General features: G+C 40.0%; 1 protein-coding gene across 5 annotated transcripts; it reads left to right on the forward strand.

Annotated features, from left to right (window-relative positions):
• The first annotated feature begins 3,980 nt into the window (after positions 1-3,980).
• LOC115192345 (ubiquitin carboxyl-terminal hydrolase isozyme L5) lies at positions 3,981-17,149 on the forward strand. Of its 5 annotated transcripts, none has more exons than XM_029750735.1 (12): positions 3,981-4,249; positions 4,743-5,016; positions 5,319-5,382; positions 5,486-5,591; positions 6,200-6,325; positions 6,812-6,873; positions 7,109-7,239; positions 8,052-8,115; positions 8,266-8,368; positions 9,337-9,450; positions 9,602-9,700; positions 16,879-17,149. In XM_029750735.1, exons 2-12 carry the CDS (start codon positions 4,998-5,000, stop codon positions 16,921-16,923), a joined length of 933 nt encoding a protein of 310 aa, XP_029606595.1. In that variant the 5' UTR covers positions 3,981-4,249; positions 4,743-4,997; the 3' UTR covers positions 16,924-17,149. The 5 variants fall into 5 exon arrangements, with proteins under 5 accessions (XP_029606595.1, XP_029606594.1, XP_029606592.1 ...); XM_029750734.1 differs by having other exon boundaries at positions 4,743-5,012; XM_029750736.1 differs by having other exon boundaries at positions 3,982-4,249; positions 4,743-5,054.
• The last annotated feature ends 4,072 nt before the right edge of the window (positions 17,150-21,221 follow it).

Here is a 21,221-nt window from a genome sequence, read left to right on the forward strand (position 1 = left end):
GTTCTAAATCAATAATTGTTTAGTAGTCCAAAAATGTCAGAAACATTACCTTACATTACCATACAACAACACAGAGTTACACATGGAATAAACAAAACATACAGTCAATAATACAGTAGAACAAAAGAAAACAAAAAGTATATATACAGTGAGTGCAAATGAGGTAAGTTAAGGCAATAAATAGGCCATGGTGGTGAAGTAATTACAATATAGCAATTAAACTCTGGAATGGTAGATGTGCAGAAGATGAATGTGCAAGTAGAGATACTGGGGTGCAAAGGAGCAAGATAAATAAATAAATACAGTATGGGGATGAGGTAGGTAGATAGATGGGCTGTTTACAGATGGGCTATGTACAGGTGCAGTGATCTGTGAGCTGCTCTGACGGCTGGTGCTTAAAGCTTGTGAGGGAGATATGAGTCTCCAGCTTCAGAGATTTTTGCAGTTCATTCCAGTCATTGGCAGCAGAGAACTGGAAGGAAAGGCGGCCAAAGGAAGAATTGGTTTTGGGGGGTGACCAGTGAGATATACCTGCTGGAGCGCGTGCTACGAGTGGGTGCTGCTATGGTGATCCAACCAATCTAATTCATGCTGATAAAATAAATCCATAGGCCTAATGGACACATGCTCAAACTTGCATACTTTTGATAGATTTAAAGTTTCAATCTGTAATTGCTACATCCATTTTTGGATTTATGAATTATATATATATATATATGAAGAATATAAATTATAAATGCCTCATGAGCTTAGTTTAACTGTCACACTCCATGAGAACCCAAAGTATAAACTTGTTTTTCTCTAATGTTTGTAAACATTGTAAATGTAAACAACCACTGTATAGCCTCATAACATGGTTAAAATAAACAACAGAGTAGAGCTGGCTAATAACTCCTTAGTTTTGAGGTTTTGATCAGGTAAAACAGTTTGGCTAATCTATACTTCCATATTTCAAAGTCCTATTCTTGAAGATCAAGGAGTATAATATTTATTGGAATGACTAGAATTCTGATAGACTTTGTTTTTTAATGTAAAGATATAATTTAATCGTATTATTATATGTAGTACAGTGCGACGGGTTAGAAGAAGCCTACATAACCAACCCATAAAGTAAAATGTAACATCCATATATGGCCAGCTATGTAAACTTTAACGTCGTTCAATTGGTAACATACATTTTTGTCTTCGTCTAATTCCTCTTAAGTGGAAGGTAATCAGATTATGTTACTGATTACAATTTTGGACAGGTAACCTACCCAACCCTGCTCCCAAGTGAGTGGGCCTTTGGCTGTGCCCCTGCCCAGTCCTGTGAAATCTATAGATTAAGATCAAGGAGGGCACAAGAGACTCCAACATTGACAAGGAAAATTTGAAGGAGCAGATATTGAAATTTAAGTGACAGGACAGAGGATGTTAGTCACTTCCATTAATAATTCAAAATTAATAGTCTTATTGTTGTGTATGTCTATGTAACGGGTCCTTACCTCTTCCACATGGCCCTGGTTGATAAATGGTGTTCCAAGCTGGGCTACACGGCCCACTACAGGCCTAATTTTAACATTCTGTCATAAAGAGTTCAACTTAATAAACTCAATATGTTAAATAAATAAATGACTAGTAAGTGCCAAATAAAGTAACAGGGTTGAAGTTTTCATCTAATATCTGCCAGAAATGTGCCAATTTCCAAACTTTACATTATTGTGAACATTTCTGTGAAAAAGTATACATTTTACTTTTGGATTTTGAAAATAAAAATCTAAAATCAAGATGTGTCAATTTGTTTGTCTACATGCCATTTTAAAACAATGCAGCTGTTGGAGTAAACCTATTTTGACAAGTAATGGCAAACATCATGATAAGCTTGCAAGACAGGTTTGAATAAGACATCCGATTATCACATTTAACATTTAGAACATTTGGTTTTATTATAGCTAATAATGCTGCATTTAAAACAACTGGGAACTAGGAAATCTCTTACTTCAGTGCGTTCAAGACAACTGCGAACTAGTTCTGACTGTGAAAAATATTTTTGAAAAGTCATCAAACTCAGAATTCCATGTCGGAAACTGCGAATTTTCTAGAGCTGCGACTTTCCAACCACTGACCTCATGATTTGACCTCGTTTTTTTATGAGTTCACAGTTGTCTTGAAAAAATGCATGTCTCTTGTATGCCCCTGCAAGCTGGTCGGCATACACGTAATCACATTCCCTCATCTGATTGGTCATTTCCCGCGAACCGCAAGCCGGCATACAGTTGATGTCGGAAGTTCGCATGCACTTAGGTTGGAGCCATTAAAACTCATTTTTCAACCACTCCACAAATTTCTTGTTGTGGCAAAATGGCTTAAGGACAACAAAGTCAAGGTATTGGAGTGGCCATCACAAAGCCCTGACCTCAATCCTATAGAAAATTTGTGGGCAGAACTGAAAAAGCATGTGTGAGCAAGGAGGCCTACAAACCTGACTCAGTTACACCAGCTCTGTCAGAAGGAATGGGCCAAAATTTACCCGACTTATTGTGGGAAGCTTGTGGATGGCTACCCGAAACGTTTGACCCAAGTTAAACAATTTAAAGGCAATGCTACCAAATACTAATTGAGTGTATGTAAACTTCTGACCCACTGGGAATGTGATGAAATAAATAAAAGCTGAAATAAATCATTCTCTCTACTATTATTCTGACATTTCACATTCTTAAAATAAAGTGGTGATCCTAACTGACCTAAGACAGGGAATTTTTACTAGGATTAAATGTCAGGAATTGTGAAAAACAGAGTTTAAATGTATTTGGCTAAGGTGTATGTAAACTTCCGACTTCAACTGTACGCGTCATCTCACCACCTAGTCTGATTGGTCGTTGCCCGAGAACCGTAAACTGGCATACGTGTCATCACATTCCCTCATCTAACTGGTCGAGTAGGCAGGCCTTATGACTTTGTGGCTGTGGTACACTACCGTTAAAAAGTTTGGGGTCACTTAGAAATGTCCTTGTTTTTGAAAGAAAAGCACGTTTTTTGTCCATTAAAATAACATCAAATTGATCAGAAATACAGTGCAGACATTGTTAATGTTGTAAATGACTATTGTAGCTGGAAACGGCAGATTTTTTATGGAATATCTACATAGGCGTACAAAGGCCCATTATCAGCAACCATCGCTCCTGTTTTCCAATGGCACATTGTGTTAGCTAATCCAAGTTTATAATTTTAAAAGGGTAATTGATCATTAGAAAACCCTTTTGCAATTATGTTAGCACAGTTGAAAACTGTTATTCTGATTAAAGAAGTAATAAAACTGGCCCTTTTTTAGACTAGTTGAGTATCTGGAGCATCAGCATTTGTGGGTTCGATTACAGGCTCAAAATGGCCAGAAACTTTCTTCTGAAACTCGTCAGTCTATTCTTGTTCTGAGAAATGAAGGCTATTCCATGCGAGAAAATGCAGAGAAAATGCCAATAAACTGAAGATCTCATACAACGCTGTGTACTACTCCCTTCACAGAGCAAACTGGCTCTAACCAGAATAGAAATGAGTGGGAGGCCCCGGTGCACAACTGAGAAAAGGGACAAGTACATTAGAGTTTCTAGTTTGTGAAATCGACACCTCACAAGTCCTCAACTGGCAGCTTCATTAAATAGCACCTGCAAAACACTAGTCTCAACGTCAACAGTGAAGAGGTGACTCCGGCAAAAAATACTCAGATCATAATTATATCCAGAAAATTTCCCATATTGTTACGATTCTTGTTTTGTCCACACCCTTACAAAACATGAATTTAATGATTTAAATAATTGTAGCTGAGGCCCATCATTTTTTCATCACTCACGTTCGAAGATATTAACATTTTATATTCATCCAATGTCTGCCTTGTTTCTGTATGAAGTGATGACATAATCTCTGATCATGCTGTTCCGTGTGCGCATGTGCTGTTGGTCCGTATCAACCGGATATAGGCGGCATTGAATTGGCTTATGCGGACGTGAGTAGATTTTCTTGCAAACAACTGGAGGACATCTTGGATGCGGTATCCAGTTCTTATAATACTTCAATTTACGTGACATATTGATTCATTTTGTTAGCTAGGTAGCTAGCTAAGCTAACAAACCACTACGAATATTAGATTGCAGTAAAATCATATGCCCTACAGGCTTTTTTTGAAATCATAACATAGAAATGTCTGGAAGCGCAGGAGAATGGTGTCTTATGGAAAGTGATCCTGGTGTTTTCACAGAATTGATCAAAGGTTTTGGTGAGTGCGCTCTATGCTAACTAGCTAGTCTACTATTACTCGCTAACTCGATTGCCAAAAACCTCTAGCCAAGTCTTTGCATCATTGGCAATGCACATAAATGATTAGTGTTAGGTTGCAGTCCAGCAAATTTCATGATTCTATTTGCGAACCAGATTCAACACACCCTAGTTATCTGCTACAGCGAACATGCTAGCCAGGTGGCGTCGTTGATTCATTACGGGATAATTCTGAGAGAGAATTAGCATGCTACCACGACACTTAGGTGTGTATGTATCGGCGGTTACTAGTTTAGCTAGCTGATACTATTGAAATTCCTCTAGAAACTGACAAATCAATTTTACTGCATGCCTTTCGATTGAATATTGTACGCAATATGATCAACTCGATGGATAACCATAGCTTGTTGGTGCAGTTCTCTGCCAATACAAATGGCAAACTAACGTTAGTAGATGGATAGTCCTGTCCACTAATGGTTTAACTTATGTCATAGATGGGCAACATTGATGGAGGTGGGGGCCACAAAAAACGGAACTCGTCATGAGAGGCCGCAGTGGGTCTGCATATCCATATCCCCCCGTGACAGCTAAGATACATTACATTTTTAAAGTTAATTTCCTGCAATTCTACACATTTTACAATTGGGGGAGAAGATTTTGCAATTTTATAACTAATTTAATGCAATTTTACTCATTTTGCTATAGGGCGGAGGCAAATGTTTCCAGTTTTTAATGACAACTGATGATCAATGGGCCCCACCCCGGTCGGTAATTCATTCAACCTTGCTTACTACAAGTTTAGACTGGTAAATTAGCTGGCCGCTAGACAATCTAAAAAAACATTTGCTGACTTTAGTGACTGCTGATGCACAACCGAATTTCGAAATTGCACCTTGTGTATTCTGTTATTATAACCCTCAACAGTAAGTTGAGACCGTGACATTTTGGGGTTCTTGGGCCTACAAAAGAGGGGCCATTTTGCCCATCCCAAAAGAGGGGCCAGTTTGCCCTTCCCTGGTTTATGTAATTATGTAGTAGTTAACCCAGCTTTCTCCTTTCTACTAACCCAGGTTGTAAAGGAGCTCAGGTGGAAGAAATATGGAGTATGGAACCAGAGAATTTTGAAAACCTCAAGTAAGTCATGGCCCATGCCCCAATCTCTTTACTTCTGAACACTACTTTTATAAGTTCATAGTATTGCAGTGGTACAAGGTTTCTCTTTCTTTCTTCCTTCAAGACCAGTTCATGGGTTGATCTTCCTGTTCAAGTGGCAACCAGGTGAGGAGCCAGGAGGATCTATCGTTCAGGATTCAAGGCTTGACAACATCTTCTTTGCCAAGCAGGTACATGGTTTGTTTTTACATCTGTATTCATTGTCTGTATTGCAGAGTTAGAACATATCCAAATTGCTCTCTGAAGTATTCTCAGAAGTCTCTTGTTTTTCTTCCTGGCACAGATTCTGCGGATAGCGGCTATTTCGAAGAGTTTACCTGTGCATTATTATTGCGATGTGGTTGTTTTTTAAAACTTCAAGTTCAATGTGTTGACTAAGTCTGTTCTGGATAAGAGCGTCTGCTTAATGACTAAAATGTAAAATTACAGGATCTCATTTGATGTCTTGTCTCTCCTGTGTGTGTGTGCGCAGGTTGGCATTTATTGAGATGACTAATGTACTGGAGGCAGCTCTGGAGAGTGGTCACTAGCTGGCATAGCCGCAAAGTTATAAACAACCATTTTTAAACCTAACCTTAACCACACTGCTAAGCCTAATGCCAAACCTTAAATTTAATACCAAAAAGCACATTTTTGTTTTTATGAATTTTTACAATCTAGCCAATGTTTTCTTTGCAGCTGGCCCATCCAGTGGAAACTGCTCAGTTCTGTCTCTAGGGAAAGACGCATGACAATAAATGTAAATAACCTGCTGTCAACCTGCTGTGTGCTGTTTCAGGTGATAAACAATGCATGTGCTACCCAGGCCATTGTGAGTGTGCTGCTGAACTGTACCCACTCTGATATGCTGTTGGGAGAGACACTCACAGAGTTCAGAGAGTTTTCACTCAGCTTTGATGCAGCTGTAAGTTGATTTTGATTATTGAGGCAGCGTTTAGTTTTTGCAAGCGTTTTTAATTTGTAATTTTTTTTAGTCTGTCTTTTTTGTCCTTGAGATGTGCATAACACCTAGCCTGGTTGACGTGGTACACAGCGAAGAAGAGCTGTGACATACTGGTCTGGACAGGAGGCAATTTGTTGGTTTAATATTTGCCTAGACATTGAGAGACTTTTGATTTGGTTCTCTCAACAAAAAAAATGTCCCCCTGGGGTCTGAACTCGTGTTTGGATTTGAAAATGCAACAGTTGTAAGGGAAGGGGGCGTCGCTCGGAAATGTGTGTGGCTGTATATGTATTTTTTTTGAGTGAGAGAAACAGAGGAGAACCATCCACAGTAAAATCCCAGCCACCTTCATTATTGATGCATCGTGCAGACATTAAACACACCCTAAAGTCAGGAGACTACATAAAACTCACACACTGATGCTTTTCTCTCGTCTCTTCTATAAAGATGAAAGGTCTGGCTCTCAGCAACTCTGAAGTTATTCGACAAGTTCACAACAGCTTTGCCAGGTGAGTTGACTTTTCATTTCAGCGGGATAGTTTATCACTGCTAACGTCACTAGATTAATCGAAAGGCTTGGCTCTAAGTAGACAAACTGCCATTTTTGATTGAATGTTTTTCATAAGACATTACCCACAGAGCTGAAAATGAAGAGGGAAAAAAGGCTTTGGTTTTAATACCATTTTAGTTTCTCTGCTAATGAAAGCTAAAACGGTCATCTTTATTGTGTTTCATTGTTTTCAGACAGCAGATGTTTGAGTTTGACGCCAAGTCTTCAGCAAAGGATGAGGATGCGTTCCACTTTGTGAGCTACGTCCCTGTCAACGGCAGGCTCTATGAGCTAGACGGCCTACGTGAAGGACCCATCGACCTCGGTACGCACATTCCTGTCATATATTTAGCTTTATAGAGATATAAAGTTGCTGTTTTGTCCTACATATCATTTTACCACAGTTTAAATGTTTGTAGTGTTTCATAGTAGCAGTTTGTTAGCTTTGTGAATTTGAAATAAGCTTTCCGATTCTTTTAGGTTTTATATATATTCTTTTAGCTTTTAAGTGTTTCATTTACATTTTTTTATATTGAATTGTGACTGTGGCCAGTAGTGCAGTTAATCTCATCTTGAACCTGACGCTTTCTTCAGAAACACCCTTGATGATTATCTACACCAGGGTTCCCCAACTGGCGTATTTTTATTTTGTTGGACATAAAATACTTTAAAAACACAAGCAAATCAGCTCCAACTGATTTTAATTTTGGAATATGTTCCAAGGTTTTTTTTCTACACATAAGATAGTTTAACTAGGCAAGTCAGTTAAGCACAAATTCTTATTTACAATGACGGCCTAGGAACAGTGGGTTAACTGCCTTGTTCAGGGGCAGACCAACAGATTTTTACCTTGTCAACTCAGGGATTTGATCTAGCAACCTTTCGGTTACTGGCCCAACGCTCTAACCACTAGGCTACCTGCCGCCCCAACAACGCATACAAATTTAAGCAAGGTTTGAAATTATGTTTTAGTCAAATATGATATCTGTTTGGGCTTCTTGCAGTCAATTTGCAGTCTGCAAATGATTTGTCATTATGTTCTGGCCCCCTGACCATCCGCTCAAGAACGATCGTCCCGTGGCTATATTTAGTTGATTGATCCCTGATCTACACTTTATGCTTGTTTTGTTTTTTCAGGTGTATGCAACCAGGACGATTGGATCAACGCAGTTCGGCCAGTGATTGAGAAAAGAATACAGAAGTAAATATTTTTTTCACTAGTAAATATACCATGGTAAATAAGTGTCATATATGGTTGCTGTTTGTGTTGCTCGTGCTACGCAACTTCTAACTGACTCAATTATAAGAAAAGAAAATATAAAACAACTGCATTTTCTGCCCCTCTTATCAGGTACAGTGAGGGAGAGATCCGCTTCAACCTGATGGCCATTGTGTCTGACAGGAAGATGATTTACGAGAGGAAGATAGCCGAACTACAGATCCAGCTAACGGAGGTAAATGGTGTTGCAGTTATTCATGGTGCAGCCCTCAGGCCAGGACAATACAATTACCTGCCACCAAGGCCATGAATAGACTTCCACCCATGTCACTGCCTTTGATCAAGTCCTTGAAAATGTCTGCTTATGATGAAAGAAACATCTATCCTATCTGTTTAGTACTGTTAGTGTCATCCCAGAATTTCCGTTAGCCGGTTGTCTGCTTTTTGCTGATATAAATGAATAAACACAGATAATAATTTGGATGAGATAAAATTCTCTAAATCAAATTAGCTATGCACGGGGAGGTTGTATTTCATTCGCGTCATCTGTCTTCTCTGCCTGTCTTGTCTTGAATTTGCGCTCTCACTGACAAACTTGCAACATAGTGTCATGGTAGCAGCCGCAAAGTTTCCCGGCACAAGTGAGTCTGACAGACATGGCTGTATGCAAGCAGGTGACAAATGTTCAGGTATTTTGTGACGTTTTGCTAGATTAATCTACCTAAAAGACAATTTACAGAAATGTCCATCAAGGAGGACTATTTAGATGAAGTGATATTGCTTCCTTCTCTTCCTCTAATCTAAAGCCTGTTTGAGCAGCTAGCTTAAAAATGCCCAAAACAGTACAAATCAAGCTAGCCGGTTAACTAGCAACTGTATAAAGGATGAAGGCACATACAAGTGGAAATATAAATTTATACAAAAATGGAGGATTTTTACAACCCAGATGGACAGAGAGACGTGCATTGTTCTAGGAGCTACCATTCACCTCGTCGGCTAACAATCTTCCTTGCATAATAACTACAGTCTCTTCCATGTGGTTACAGTGGGCAGTGGACACTCCTAAGAAAACATTACCCTACACGTGGTGGTATTCAGATGGGTTTCTATTTGATATGGCTGGTAAATCTCGCAATTGTCCGGCAAACTAAAATCTGGTTTGACATTTGACCGAATGGGAATTCTGTCTCACCCTTTCTCCAGGAAGAGCCAATGGACACAGACCAGAGCAGCACCCTCCTCAGCTCCATCCAATCAGAAATCGCAAAGTATCAGCTGCTGATCGACGAGGAGAATCAGAAGCTCCAACGATACAAGGTGTGCTCGCTGACTGTGGGTTTATAGCCGTCAGATAATATAATATGGGCATTTTAGAAGATATGCAGTCATTTCAATACTATAGTATAACGCTTGATGTTTTTCTCGAACATTGTGTGTATACATATTGTATACATATTTTTTGATGTAGATCGAAAACATCCGAAGAAAGCACAACTACCTACCCTTCATCATGGAACTACTGAAGACACTGGCAGAATACCAGCAGTTGATACCATTGGTGGAAAAGGTGAGGAATAGCTGAGGCCAGGAATGTGAATTTGGTGTATAATATTATTTTATGTAATGATATTTGAAGGTACTCTACAAACCGTTGTTAAATGCACAATTTTGAGTTCTTTACGAGGGGAACAAAACTAAACAAGAACACATTTTTTAGAGAAATGGAACTGTGAACAAAACAGAACCTTTTATTTTCAAATCAAGTTTATTGGTTGCATAAAAAGATTTGCAGGTATTATAGCAGGTGCAGCGAAATGCTTATGTTACTAGTTCCAACAGTGCAACAGAATGTCTAGCAAATACAAATCAAAACAAGAAATGCCTGAACGATAAATTATAAATATATGGTGTGTGTATAGACAGTATATCATTTGGAAAATAAAATTGTATGCACAGTAGTAGGTATATTAGGATGACCTACATTGAGAATACAGTATATACATACATACACAGTAAATAAACAACAGTATGTGAAGTGACCAGTGTTCAATGTCTCTATATACATGGGGGCATTAGTCTCAAACGTAATCATGACATGCCAGCAACAAACACTGACACGACACATCCAAGTATAACTGATCAAATTATAAAAGACAAGCATTGTAATTTTGAATTCTGTGAAGTGGTTGTGGACGCGGTGAAAAATAAGTTGTCTATCAACAAATACAAGCCACCGGGGTCTGATAACTTGGATGGAGAATGACTGAGGATAATAGCAGATGATATTGCCACATCTTCAATCTAAGCCTACTAGAAAGTGTGTGCCCTCAGGCCTGGAGCGAAGCAAAAGTCATTCTGCTACCCAAGAATAGTGAAGCCCCCTTAACTGGCTCAAATAGCTGACCAATCAGCCTGCTACCAAACCTTAGTAATATTTGGGAAATAATTGTTTGACCTGATACAATGCTAGTTTACTTTAAACAGACTTTCAGCACGCTTATAGGGAAGGACATTCAATAAGCAGGGCACTTACACAAATGACTGACTGGCTGAGAGAGATTGATGCTAAAAATATTGTGGGGAGTGTTTTGTTAGGATTCAGTGCAGGTTTTGACATTATCGACCATAGTCTGCTGCTGGAAAAACATATACGTTATGGATTTACACCCCCTGCTATATTGTGGATAAAGAGTTACCTGTCTAACAGAACAGTGTGTTATTTAATGAAAACCTCCAACATAATCCAGGTTGAATCAGGAATTCCTCATTGCAGCTCTCTAGGCCCTTTTTATTATTTTCAAACATTACTAATGACATACCACTGGCTTTAAGTAAAGCCAGAGTGTCTATTTATGCGGATGACTTGGCACTATAAATGTCAGCTACTACAGTGACTGAAATGACTGCCACACTTAACAAGAAGCTGCAGTTAGTTTCAGAATGGGTGGCAAGGAATAAGTTAGTCCTAAATATTTCAAAAATGTAAAGCATTGTATTTGGGACAAATCATTCACTAAACCCTAAACCTCAACTAAATTTTGTAATGAATAATGTGGAAATTGAGCAAGTAGAGGTGACTAAACTGCTTGGAGTAACCCTGGATTGTAAACTGTCATGGTCAAAACCATGTTAATACCATTGGAGGCTCCTCAGAGGAGGAAGGGGAGGACCATCCAAGTTCTAAAACATTCAAAGTTGTCCTTTTTTAGATAAAGCTATACTAAATATTACGTCACCAAATGACTGATTTTAAAACACACTATTTTGCAAAGGTCAACGGTACTCTGTAGGGTAGCACCATGGTGTAGCCGGAGGACACCTAGCTTCCGTCCTCCCCTGGGTACATCGACTTCAATACAAAACCTAGGAGGCTCATGGTTCTCACCCCCTTCATAGACTTGCACAGTAATTATGACAGGCTGGAGGACGTCTTCCGGAAGTTCTCCAGCCTATCAGAGCTCTACAGCATGAACTGACATGTTGTCCGCCCAATCAAAGGATCCGAGAATTAATCTAGTACTGAAAGCATGAGCTACAGCTAGCTAGCACTGCACTGTATACAATGTGGTGTTTAGTTGACTTGGAGAGAGAGAATAGTTTAACAGTTTTTAAAAAATGTAATTATTTTTGTTTCACTTACCTAGCAAATGTAGCTAGCTAGTTTAGCCTACTCAAACAGAGGGATGCTATGTTAGCTAGCTGGCTATCACAACACTGGAACTCTGCCAAGTCAAGGTAAGCTTTTGCTATTACTAATTTATTGCCACCGGGGCCTGCCGGTATAACTACTTACTGACTGTACACTAATGTTACTCCATGATTTTTAGAGGGTTTACTAACACGTTCTATTAGCTATGCTGACTATGAAATTAGTTTAGCTAATATGGTGACAACTATAGGCTGTTTGTAGAGGTTTGGCTTTGAATTCTTTGTTGTTGCCTGGTCACATACAGCTGATTTGTTGTGCACTGAAGTCCAAAAGGGAAGAAAAGGAATAGAACGTGGCTGTTATGAGAGAACTCTGTTTTTAAGTGTGATCAGGGGTGTATTCATTCGGCTGATTTCTGATGAAAAATGTTTCTTAAACGGAACAAAATGGGGATAGACATACCTGAATTTGTCCAATAGAAACTCTTGTTTGCAACTTTTGGACTAATGATTACACCTATATCAGCTAGATGCAGGCAAGAATGTGCAAGGCGGTATTGAATGTCACTGTCTGTCACTTCAAATTTGTCTCTCGACACGTGTGTAAACTTTACGTTGTAAACTTTTTTTCATAGGCTAGGTTGTAGGAACCTCATGATGGGTATAGGGAAAACTCGATTATCATTTAGTAGCCTAAACCTATCGCTGTTGCATTGAACTGGGTGTATGGAATATGAATGGCAGTTATCCAGTATGCTGTAATAGATATAAGGCTATGCTCGTGGGGAAAAAAACTGTCCGCCCTCGTCTTAAGCGGCACTGACCACCACTGGTTGATACAACAGTAGCTAGGATGGGGAGAAGTCAGTCCATAATAAAGCCTCTTAACAACAAGACAGGTCCAACAGGCCCTAGTTTTCTCACCAGGATTACTGTTCAATCGTGTGGTCAGGTGCCACAGAGGGACCTCTGAAAATTACAATTGGCTCAGAACAGGGCAGCACGTCTGGCCTTTAAATGTACACGGAGATTTAACAATAATAATAATAATAATATGCATGTAAATCTCTCATGGCTCAAAGTGGAGGAGAGATTGACATAATCACTACTAGTTTTTTGTAAGAAGTGTTGACATGCTGAATGCACCGAGGTGTCTGTTTTTTAAACTACTAGCACACAGCTCGGACACCCATGCATACCCCAAAAGACATGCCACCAGAGGTTTCTTCACAATCCCCAAGTCAAGAACAGACTATGAGAGTCACACAGTATTACATAGAGTGGAACTCTCTTCCACATCAAATCACATTTTATTTGTCACTTTCTCCGAATACAACAGGTGTAGACCTTATAGTGAAATGCTTCCTTTAAGCCCTTAACCTGTCTGGGAACCTGGGACGTTTGCGTCCCACCCTAGTCAACAGCCAGTGGAATCGCGTCGCGCGAAATACAAATACCTCATAAATGCTATAACTTCAATTTCTCAAACATATGACTATTTTACACCATTTTATAGATACACCTCTCCTGAATCGAACCATGTTGTCCGATTTCAAAAAGGCTTAACAGCAAAAGCAAAACATTAGATTATGTTAGGAGAGTACCCTCCCAAAAATAATCACACTGCCATTTTTCAAAGCAACTAGCATGCATCACAAATACCCAAAACACAGCAAAATGCAGCACTAACCTTTGACAATCTTCATCAGATGACACTCCTAGGACATCATGTTACACAATACATGCATCTTTTGTTCGAAAAAGTTCATATTTATATATAAAAACAGCATTTTACATCGGCGCATGACGTTCAGAAAATATTTTTCCTCAAATGCTTCCGCTGAATCAGCGCTACAATTTACTAAATTACTATTCGAAAACATTGTTAAAATGTTAATCTATAATTCTTTGAATGACAATATTACATCTCGTGAATGCAACTGCATTGCCAGATTTAAAAATAACTTTACTGGGAAATCACACTTTGCAATAAACGAGGTGCTATGCTCAGAAAAATAGGCTAGGCGATACAGGTTAGCGCCATCTTGGAACCATCTAAAATCAAATATACTATTGTAAATATTCCCTTACCTTTGATTATCTTCATCAGAAGGCACTTCCAGGAATCCCAGGTCCACAACAAATGTAGTTTTGTTCGAAAAAGTTAATAATTTATGTCCCAATAGCTCCTTCTTGTTAGCGCGTTCCAAAGGCTACTCATAATGTACGAGGCGCGCGGGACTTGTCGTCACGAATGTGCAAAAAATATATATTTACGTTTGTTCAAACATGACAAACGTTGTATAACAAATCTTTAGGGCCTTTTTCAATCAGGGCTTCAATAATATTCAAGGCGGACGATTGCATTGCCTTACTAAACGTTTCGGAACGAAAGGGTACCCACGGGCGCCCGCGTCATAGTAGTAATGGCCCTCCCCCTATGACCAACTTTCCAGGCCTCTCGTTCGGTCAGTTTCTACCGGAGAAGACTCAAACCACTTTGTAAAGACTGTTGACATCTAGTGGAAGCCTTAGGAAGTGCTAAATGAATCCTAACTCACGGTGTGTTTCATAGGCAAAGTGTTGAAGGTGATTCCACAAATCAGATTTCCACTTCCTGCATGGAATCTTCTCAGGTTTTTGCCTGCCATATGAGTTCTGTTATACACAGACACCATTCAAACAGTTTTAGAAACTTTAGAGTGTTTTCTATCCAAATCTACTAATTATATGCATATTCTAGTTTAAATCGGGTACGTTTTTTTATCCGGCCGTGCAAATACTGCCCCCTAGCCCATTAACCAACAATGCCGTTTTAAGAAAAATAAGTGTTAAGTAATAAAAATAACATAATTAAAGAGCAGCATTGACTCTGTACAGGTACAGAGTCAATGTGCGGGGGCACAGGTTAGTTGAGTTATTAAAGTAACTATGCATAGCTAATCTGGTTATCAGCAGTGTAAAAGAGGGGGTGGGGGACGACAACGCAAATAGTCTGGGTAGCTTGCACACACAGCTGTTTGATTTTTATGGCTTGGGGGTAGAAGCTGTTGAGAAGCCTTTAGGACCTAGACTTGGTGCTCTGGTACCGCTTGCCGTGCAGAGAGTACAGTCTATGACTAGGGTGGCTAGATTCTGACAATTTTTAGGGCTTTCCTCTGACACCACCTGGTATAGAGGTCCTGGATGGCAGGAAAATTCTCCCAGTGATGTCCTGGGCCATATGTACTACTCTCTGTGGTCGGAGGCCGAGCAGTTGCCATACCCAGCATGGATGCAACCAGTCAGGATGCACTCTGGTGCAGCTGTAGGTCTTTTTGAGGATCTGAGGACCCATGCCAAATCTTTTCAGTCTCCTTAGGTGAAATAAGCTTTGTCGTGCCCTCTTCACAACTGTCTTTGTGTGTTTGGACCATGATAGTTTGACGTGGACACCAAGGAACTTGAAGCTCTCAACCTGCTCCACTACAGCCCCGTCGATGAGAATGGGGCTGTGCTTGGTCCTCCTTTTCCTGTAGTCCACAATCATCTCCTTTGTCTTGATCACGTTGAAGGAGAGGTTGTTATCCTGGCACCACACGGCCAGGTCTCTGACCTCCCTATAGGCTGTCTCATCATTGTCGGTGATCAGGCCTACCGCTGTTGTGTCGTCACAATGAATGATGGTGTTGGAGTCGTGCCTGGCCGTGAAGTCATGAGTGAAATGGGAGTACAGGAGGGGACTGAGCACGCACCATTGAGGGGCCCCCGTGTTGAGGATCAGCATGGCAGATGTGTTGTTACCTACCCTCACCACCTTGGGGCGGCCCGTCAGGAAGTCCAGGATCCATTTGGAGAGGGAGGTGTTTAGTCCCAGAGTCCTTAGCTTAGTGAAGAGCTTTGAGGGCACTCTATTGTTGAACGCTGAGCTGTAGTCAATGATCAGGTAACTGATGCAAGTAGTAGAATCCGACTAATAAATACACCTCATGGAACAGCAGGGACTGTGAAGAGAAATACACGCACACACACTCTGCACACATGTATATTGTTGTATGGTGGTTTTACTGGCAACAGCTAATGATGATCCCTAATAAATACAAAAGGTGTAGGGCAGAGTACTGGGCAGGTTAGTGATGGCTGTTCAACAGTCTGATGGCCTGGTGATAGAAGCTGTTTCTCAGTGTCTTGTTCCTGGCTCTGATGCACCTTTACCTTCTATCTGCTAGCAGAGTGATCAGACATTGGATCGGGTGGCTGAGGTCCTTAATGATCTTCTTGGGCTTCCTATAACACCGGGTATTAGGGGCCATGCCTATTTTCTTCAGCTGCCTGAGGTTGAAGAGGCGCTGTTGCTCTACCTTCACCACAGTGTCGGTGTGGTGGGACCATTTCAGGCCCTCAGTGATGTGCATGCCAAGGAACTTGAAGCTTTTGACCATCTCCACCGCGGCGCTGTTTGTGGATGGGCGGGTGTGCTCCCTCTATATCCTGTAGTCAACAATCGGCTCCTTTGTTTTGTTGACATTGAGGGAGAGGTTATTTTCATGGCACCACTCCAGTCTTGACAACTGGTAATGTCATTTTTAGTTCCAAAAATATTCCTAATGTCTAGTATGTCATTTGGTGAAGTTATTGCTTGTAGTAGTCTAAACACTTTCCAATTCACTCCATGATGATCAGCGCTTCATGCCAAGCCCCCTCAATGTCCACCCCTCTCTCTTGCTCTCTCCCCACCCATGAAATTTCAGTCGCATCTTGCACCTGCGCTTTTCTCACCAATCAAACATCTAAACAACTATCTTACCTGTTTCACAGCGAGCTTCTCTGGTGGAGTGCATTTTAATGAGCAAAATGTTGATTTCACAGGTAAATAAAAATTTGCGAAAAAAAAAAAATATTAACCTTTTTGTGGTTCGAACTGGTTCAGAATGTTTTTTTTCTGCCATGGTCAGAACACGTAACGGTAAATAATTACCATTCCAACTCCTGTTCTGAACTAATTTGAGTGTTGTTCTTGATATACAACTGATGCCCACTAGAGGGTAGTATTAACCTATCAGACACCTGCTCACTGGCGCTAAACTATTTCATGTATTTGTGTGTTCTGCTCCCCAGGCAAAAGAGAAGCAGAGTGCCAAAAAAGTCCAGGAAGCAAAGTGACCCCGCAAACACACGCTCTTGTCAGTCATCTTATTTATGTGAAAGGCCATGGACCCTCTCCACACAATTGTATCCTGTGACCCCCGCCAGACACGAGCACAGGCGGTGGGACAGAGAACTGTTGACTGTCCCACCCAGGTCTACCCTTCAGCTGTAATGCATGCCTGGAAAGATATGTTTAAATGGGCTTGTCTTATTTTCATAATAAAATGTTTAGATGTTTGAACATGCTGTAGTTTTATTGTTAATTGCATTTCATCATTGTGGCCTACATGGTCAAGTGTGTCGTTGTTGGGTAGCCTAGCGGATAGACCATTGGGCCAGTAACTGAAAGGTTGCTAGTTTGAATCCCCGAACTGACTAGGTAAATCTGTCAATCTGCCCTTGAGCAAGGCACTTAACCCTAATTGCTCCAGGGTCGCTGTCAATAATGTCTGATCCCACGACTTAACCATCGGAGTGTACATGTTTGAAACATGAAAAATATAAGCTCCCCTATCTTTAGATAAATAAATGCCACTCAGTCTTAAACAGTGGTGTAAAAATACTTTAAAGTAGTTTTTTGGGGTATCTGTACTTTACTATTTATATTTTTGACAACTACATTCCTAAAGAAAATAAGGTACTTTTTTTACTTCATACATTTTCCCTGGCACCCAAAAGTACTTGTTACATTTTCAATGCTTAGCAGGATTGTAAAATGGTCCAATTCATACACCTATCAAGAGAACATCCCTGGTCATCCCTACTACCTCTGATCTGGCGGACTCACTAAACACAAATGCTTTGTTTGTAAATTATGTCTGAGTGTTGGAATGTGACCCTGGCTTTGCGTAAATTAAAAAAATAATAATAATTGTGTAGTCTGGTTTGCTTAACATAAGGAACTTTAAACTATTCATTATTTTACTTTTTGATACACAAGTATATTTTAGCAACTGCATTTACTTTTGATACCAAATAGTTTTAGACTTGACTCAAGTATAATTTTACTGGGTGACTTTCACTTACCTTAATAGAAAATGGCTCAAGTATCTTTTACTTTTACTCAAGTATGACATTTGGGTACTTTTTCCACCACTGGTCTTACATGAGCGTACCACCACACCAAGTTAAAAGGCTTTAGATCAGTGGTCGCCAACCAGTCAATCCTCAAGGCATTCATAGTTGGTCACCAAACATTTTTGTAGAAAAGTCAACAATAAAAACTTGGTTGGTGAACTTGATTCAGAAGCCCTACTGGGTAAGTCACGTGTGCATATTTTTAACTCATTTATTAGTCTGAAAGACAAACTGCCTACCCGATTGGGAGATCTGTGGCTAAATTGATCTCCCGTGTGGCTTAGTTAGTAGCGCATGGTGCTTACAGTGCCAGGGTTGAACTCACTACTGTAAGTGGCTCTGCAAAAGATCGTCTGCTAAATGACAAAAATGTAAATTGAGTGCGTTTAAGGTGCTGACCAGTCGGATAGCTCAAATCACTGCATTTGGGATGCTGGCTTTCTAGGCAGAGTTCCTCTGTCCAGTGTCTGTGTTCTTTTTCCCATCTTAATATTTTTATTGGCCAGTCTGAGATATGGCTTTTTCTTTGCAACTCTGCCTAGAAGGCCAGGATCCCGGATTCACCTCTTCACTGTTGACATTGAGACTGGTGTTTTGCTGGTACTATTTAATGAATTTGCCAGTTGAGGACTTGCGAGGTGTCTGTTTCTCAAACTAGACACTCTAATGTACTTGTCGTCTTGCTCAGTTGTGCACTGGGGCCTCCCACTCTTTCTATTCTGGTTACAGCCAGTTAGTGCTGTTCTGTGAAGGGAGTAGTACACAGCATTGTACGAGATCTTCAGTTTTTTGGCAATTTCTCACATGGAATAGCCTTCATTTCTCAGAACAAGAATAGACTGACGAGTTTCAGAAGAAAGGTCTTTCTTTATAGCCATTTTGAGCCTGTAAACGAACCCACAAATGCTGATGCTCCAGATACTCAACTAGTCTAAAAGCCAGTTGTATTGCTTCTTTAATCAGAACAGCAGTTTAACTGTATAATTGCAAAAAGGGTTTTGTAATGATCAATAACCCTTTCAAAATAATAAACTTGGATTAGCTAACACAACGTGCCATTGGAACACAGGAGTGATGGTTGCTGATAATGGGCCTCTACGCCTATGTAGATATTCCATAAACAATCTGCCGTTTTCAGCTACAATAGTCATTTACAACATTAACAATATATACACAGTATTTCTGATAAATTTTTGAAAAGTTTGCTTTTCGAAAACGAGGACATTTCTAAGTGACTCCAAACTTTTGAACAGTGTATATACAGTTGAAATTGGAAGTTTACATAAATGTATTTGGCTAAGGTGTTTCACAATTTTTGACATTTAATCCTAGTAAGAATACCCTGTCTTAGGTCAGTTAGGATCACCACTTTATTTTAAGAATCTGAAATGTCAGAATAATAGTAGAGAGAATGATTAATTTCAGCTTTTATTTCTTTCATCACATTCCCAGTGGGTCAGAAGTTTACATACACTCAATGAGTATTTGGTAGCATTGCCTTTAAATTGTTTAACTTGGGTCAAATGTTTCGGGTAGCCTTCCACAAGCTTCCCACAATAAGTTGAGTGAATTTTTGGCCCATTCCTCCTGACAGAGCTGGTGTAACTGAGTCAGGTTTGTAGGCCTCCTTGCTCACACACGCTTTTTCAGTTGTGCCCACACATTTTCTATAGGATTGAGGTCAGGGCTTTGTGATGGCCACTCCAATACTTTGACTTTGTTGTCCTTAAGCCATTTTGCCACAACTTTGGAAGTATGCTTGGGTCATTGTCCATTTGGAAGACCCATTTGTGACCAAGCTTTAACTTCCTGACTGATGTCTTGAGATGTTGCTTCAATATATCCACATAATTTTCCATCCTCATGATGCCATCTATTTTGTGAAGTGCACCAGTCCCTCCTGCAGCAAAGCACCCCCACAACATGATGCTGCCACCCCCGTGCTTCACGGATGGTATGGTGTTCTTTGGCTTGCAAGCGTCCCCCTTTTTCCTCCATACATAATGATGGTCATTATGGCCAAACAGGTATATTAATGTTTCATCAGACTCAGTCAACTTAGTGTATGTAAACTTCTGACCCACTGGAATTGTGATACAGTGAATTATAAGTGAAATAATCTGTAGACAAATGTTGGAAAAATTACTTGTGTCATGCACAAAGTAGATGTCCTAACCGACTTGCCAAAATTATAGTTTGTTAACAAGACATTTGTGGAGTGGTTGAAAAACGAGTTTTAATGACTCCAATATATATATATATTACTTAATTACCAAAATGTATACTTTCCCTTAAAAATTTAGAAAATTACAGTCATTGGAGTTAATTACAGTTTTTTTTCTGCTGTGTATGAACTTCTTAGGCGGGCAGTCTAAATGGTCATTGTTAGGATGGTTAAACTGTTTGTGTCAAATTAAACGACCAAAACCAACCACAATAGTTCTTGCAAAGTTTTGACTGGATGTTTAGTGTGAAAAAACGTACCCTTTGCAAAACATTTAGCCTGCTGCTAAGAAACAAATTGAGCTATGTTTGGTCTATTTGGGATAATGTGTTAGATGGATGTCTTATTATGCCTGCATGTTAGGAGCGTATGGAGTTATTTTGGGTCTGTTTGGGTTGAGATGTGTATGGTGAGAAATGGTCCCATAGTTGCCCTGTCAAATATTATAACAGAGGCCATGGGTCCTAGTACTACCGGACAGCTGTCAGAGAGGAGAGCTGTCTTCTCAGTGTCAGCTTTTATTATGAGTTCATGCTCATCTGTACCAACAACACTTTGTCATGTCAGGGATTAACACAAAGTCTGCACATCCCCATAATCAGAGGCACAGAGATATTGTACATTGCGTCAGTCATGATCTTTTTTTTCGGGAACACAACACCATTTTTACTGGAACCTCTTATTCATATGACCCCATCCCGCTGCGTGAGCACTGTTCCACTGGAAGCCAAATTATGTGTTGTGCAGATGATGTTGTGCAGACAATTTGTCTGGTAGAGTACAGTAGATAGATTTCATCCAGGATTTGTGAGGAAAGGGAATTGATATGATACAGGTATTTATATCTTTGACATTTTGTGTTTGAGTAAATATTTGGTCTGGAAGGGAGCAGACTGGGAAGGCCTCATATATGTAATCTCTTTACACCAAAACACCCCCTTCCTCAGCTGACTCAAGGTACTGCTGTGAAGTTGCAAGGTAAAACGTACTGTAGAGTTGATCCTGTCATTGA

The sequence above is a fragment of the Salmo trutta genome, chromosome 4 (genome assembly GCF_901001165.1).
Source record: "Salmo trutta chromosome 4, fSalTru1.1, whole genome shotgun sequence".
NCBI classification, from domain to species: domain Eukaryota; kingdom Metazoa; phylum Chordata; class Actinopteri; order Salmoniformes; family Salmonidae; genus Salmo; species Salmo trutta.

Coding starts and splice junctions, on each gene's coding strand:
- LOC115192345 (XM_029750732.1), top strand. CDS start 4,174: ATGTCTGGAAGCGCAGGAGAATGGTGTCTTATGGAAAGTGATCCTGGT. Junction 6,326..6,811: donor CACTCAGCTTTGATGCAGCT/GTAAGTTGATTT, acceptor TCTTCTATAAAG/ATGAAAGGTCTGGCTCTCAG. Junction 6,874..7,108: donor GTTCACAACAGCTTTGCCAG/GTGAGTTGACTT, acceptor CATTGTTTTCAG/ACAGCAGATGTTTGAGTTTG.